The sequence below is a fragment of the Cylas formicarius genome, unplaced genomic scaffold, assembly GCF_029955315.1.
Source record: "Cylas formicarius isolate icCylForm1 unplaced genomic scaffold, icCylForm1.1 PGA_scaffold_12__32_contigs__length_19106922, whole genome shotgun sequence".
Lineage (NCBI taxonomy): Eukaryota > Metazoa > Arthropoda > Insecta > Coleoptera > Brentidae > Cylas > Cylas formicarius.
In genome coordinates this window covers 1,976,643-1,980,095 of record NW_026844225.1, presented here as the reverse complement: position 1 = coordinate 1,980,095, position 3,453 = coordinate 1,976,643, and the positions used below count along the sequence as shown (strand labels likewise).

General features: G+C 32.9%; 1 protein-coding gene across 1 annotated transcript; it reads right to left on the bottom strand.

The window, feature by feature from the left end:
• Positions 1–845: 845 nt before the first annotated feature.
• On the bottom strand, positions 846–2,946 carry LOC132695588 (uncharacterized). The gene is made up of 2 exons (XM_060659930.1): positions 959–2,946; positions 846–904 (listed from the first exon to the last, which is right to left on the bottom strand). The coding sequence occupies exon 1, from the start codon at positions 2,944–2,946 to the stop codon at positions 1,105–1,107; it is 1,842 nt and encodes a 613-aa protein (XP_060515913.1). The 3' UTR covers positions 846–904; positions 959–1,104.
• Positions 2,947–3,453: the final 507 nt, after the last annotated feature.

The following is a 3,453-nucleotide window of genomic DNA, read 5'->3' as shown; positions in this document are numbered from 1 at the left end:
CACTACGGGGGGTGTGGGGGTGCGGGGGTGAGAAATTTTTGAGAGCCGAAAAAAGCGACCGCCGCCGCCGCCGATGTCTCGCGCGGGCGGGATTCGAACCGCGAACCTTCGGAGATAAACGCCGCCGCCGACGCGCGCGCTGTTCCCCTAGCGTAACTGGGCCGGCACGTTATCGCGTCGTCGTCGTGTATGCGCGCTGATCGATATAATTAAATAAGTGTGCACCGATAAAATTGATGATTTATTTAAGACATTTACATTGATAAGTTTGAATAGAAAACAAATTAATATCTAAAAAGGTTGTCGAGGTGAATGCAATTAAATAAATGTGCACCGATAAAATTGATGATTTATTTAAAACATTTACATTGATAAGTTTGAATAGAAAACAAAATAATATCTAAAAAGGTTGTCGAGGTGAATACAATTAAATAAATGTGCACCGATAAAATTGATGATTTATTGAAAACATTTACAAAGTATTGACATCCGATATAAATTTGCTAAACACCACAACGTATTTCTTCTTCTTCTTCTTCTATAGGGTATGTTCTAAATCCTTGTTTTTTTGGCCGCTGGTGGTGACGACGACGACGACGATGATGGAATAACTTCGTCGCAATATAAACTTATATTGTTCGAACGATTTGTTGATTGCGAACAATATTTTATATTACATATTGGATGATTTTTAATGGATTCTTCACAAAAGCAAAAAGATTTGTTACAGCTATTACAGTACTTGGTACCGTTATAGTAGTAGACTTTGGAGTTTTCCGAAACATCTTGTTTCACTTTTTTTTCAGTTGTTGTTCTTACGTAACGATCACTATTCATGGCTGCTGCTGCTTCGTACTTGACTAAACACTTTAACGCAAATTTTCAGTGACTCGACGTTAGAATGCTGTGAAAAAAAATTGTATTAAATTATGACTACAGAAAACAAATAGGTTCTTACCTTTTAATAATGTCTTATTTAAAATTGTTGAGTTTTGCTGCTTATGAAATTGAATTAATTAAAACAAAAATGATAAAACAAGTGAGTTTTTGCTGGTTATGAAATTGTATTAATTAAAACAAGTGAATATTTTTTTAACATAAAATTTAATTTGTTTTATATCCCCAAGGCAATGTATCAGTAAATATATAATTAACCACTCTCTTATCATCGAACGGTGTTAAAACAATTTTCCTTTGGTTTACCGTAAAAACTTCATGGTTTTTACTACGAAACAGATGTTCGTTGGTATACATTTGAGTTTTATCAAACAGACAATTATAATAGTCTTCAAAAGTGATTGTTTTTAATGACGAACCGGTAATACCTTTGGCTTTTTTAATAGTTTCGACTTCTTTTTTGTTAGAAGATTTTTCTCGTTCTACATTTGAATAATATAATTTGATCGCGTACATTTTAGATTTTAATCCGATAAATTCGTGCATAATTCTACCGTTGTTTTCGTCTTTCATCAATCCCAAAACTTTTTTATTAGCCAAAGGAATATTATAAATGTTATCGGGAGGATAATCAGAAGTGTCAAATTTATGAATATCTTCTCGAATACATTTATAAATATCGTCAACGTAAAAATTATATATTAACGAATCTGTATCTGAATACAAGAGTTTTACATCCTTGCCGAATTTTGGTATAATATAATGATAATGAAAATCGTATAAAAATGTTTTTGAAATTTCTAAAATACTAAAACCAGCGTAAATGGGTTTATTAAATTTAATATTCAATCTCTTCATTTCAATGATAACCATGTCATTGTCGAAAATTGTTAAGCTATGAAAATTTGGTTTTGAAATATAACTCTTTGCACCGTATCGTCCCGACCAACTTGTTACCAGTTTAACGTCTTTATATTTCCGAACGTTTTCCATAGTCTTGCCGAAAACGGCATTATTCATTAATTTAAAAAAATCTTTTTCGAATTCGTTTTTGCTTTGCTGCCTCAAGTGTGTGTTTAGGTCAATGTAGGTTTTCAACCACGGAGATTGGTTAAATTGTAATATTTTATGAATTTTTGTAACACGTAAACCTAACTGAAGAGCCTGTTTGAGATTTTTATAATGTATTACGTAGTTTTTTTTATCAAACAATGTTGTCAATAATTTCGGCTGTTTTGTTTGACCCGTTGGTGGAATCAAACGTTCCGGACATAGAGGTAGATCTTTGTGGATATCGTGAAGTATTGTAGGATATTCTATATCTACTTCAAGAAGATACCCAACGTCAGAATCGTCCGACGTGTTTATGATAGAATAAAATGCGTTATTATCGATCCATTGGAACCCACCCGTCGGTAGTGGTAGTCTCATTGCCGTTCCATATAGGTTATTTACATCGAAATACATTAAATATGATGAAGGAATGTCTGGATTATAATCGTTTTCCATGTATTTATTGTTAGCCTTACCGTATCGGTTACTGCATTGTGAAATTCCACCGCGTATTCCTTTTTCGATCATCATTAATTGATCGATGTCCGTAATTAATTCTAGTTGAACATTTGAAATGAGAAGACATGCATCGTATGCCAGACCCGGTGCCGTGTAATATTTCAAACATTCCAAGCCATACGTTTTTTGACATACATTTCTGAAATTTTCGAAAACGTCCGTCAATAATAGTACGTCTGTTTTCAAATACAATTCCATATATTCGCGTAAATTTTGAATTTTGAATGTTGTCCAAATATTTTTGGCATGCTCGTAATCTTTTATCGTAATACCGGATTTTCTAAGTTTACTATAGAAATTTTCAATCGGGGGCAATTCGACGTCGTTCAATTTTTCCCAATCATCTAGATATTCATACGGAAAGACTCCCTTTTTCTGTAACAACTGAAATTCTTCGAGATTTTCGCAAAAGCTTCTAGTAATGTTTTTTTCGCTAGGGTCTAAATAAGAACTTAACTTATCCAAACTACTAGCCATAAATCTGAATGAATCTAAAAATCGAAAATTAACGCTCGTGTTTTCGATATATTTTGTAAACGATATATATTTTTCTTTGTTACGAGGTAGTAATATTACCGAACCGGGAATTTCAGTTGCCAAGTTTTTAATAAAAAAGTGTAGATCGTATCCTAAGTTATGAAATATCACGGGTATCATATGATCGTCCTTGTAATTAAGATTGCAAGAAGAATGAGCAACTCCTCGATATTTTCCCGTGAAATGACAATGATCTTTTACTCTTAAATCATTTTCGGTAAATGGTTTTGAACAAATGTGACATGTGGTTGATGTATAAAATGATTCTTTTTCATGTTCAGTCAAAGGTGTCATTGAAACAGCATTGTTAAATATAGGATTTAATTGTAGGGCCAGTTCTTGTAATTGTCGACAAAACCAGCTCATACAATCTTTACCCGTATACAAGTTAATTTTGGAAAGATTATTATCGTAACTGCACAACAGATAATAAGAAATACTACAAGG

Coding starts and splice junctions, on each gene's coding strand:
- LOC132695588 (XM_060659930.1), bottom strand. CDS start 2,946: ATGGCTAGTAGTTTGGATAAGTTAAGTTCTTATTTAGACCCTAGCGAA.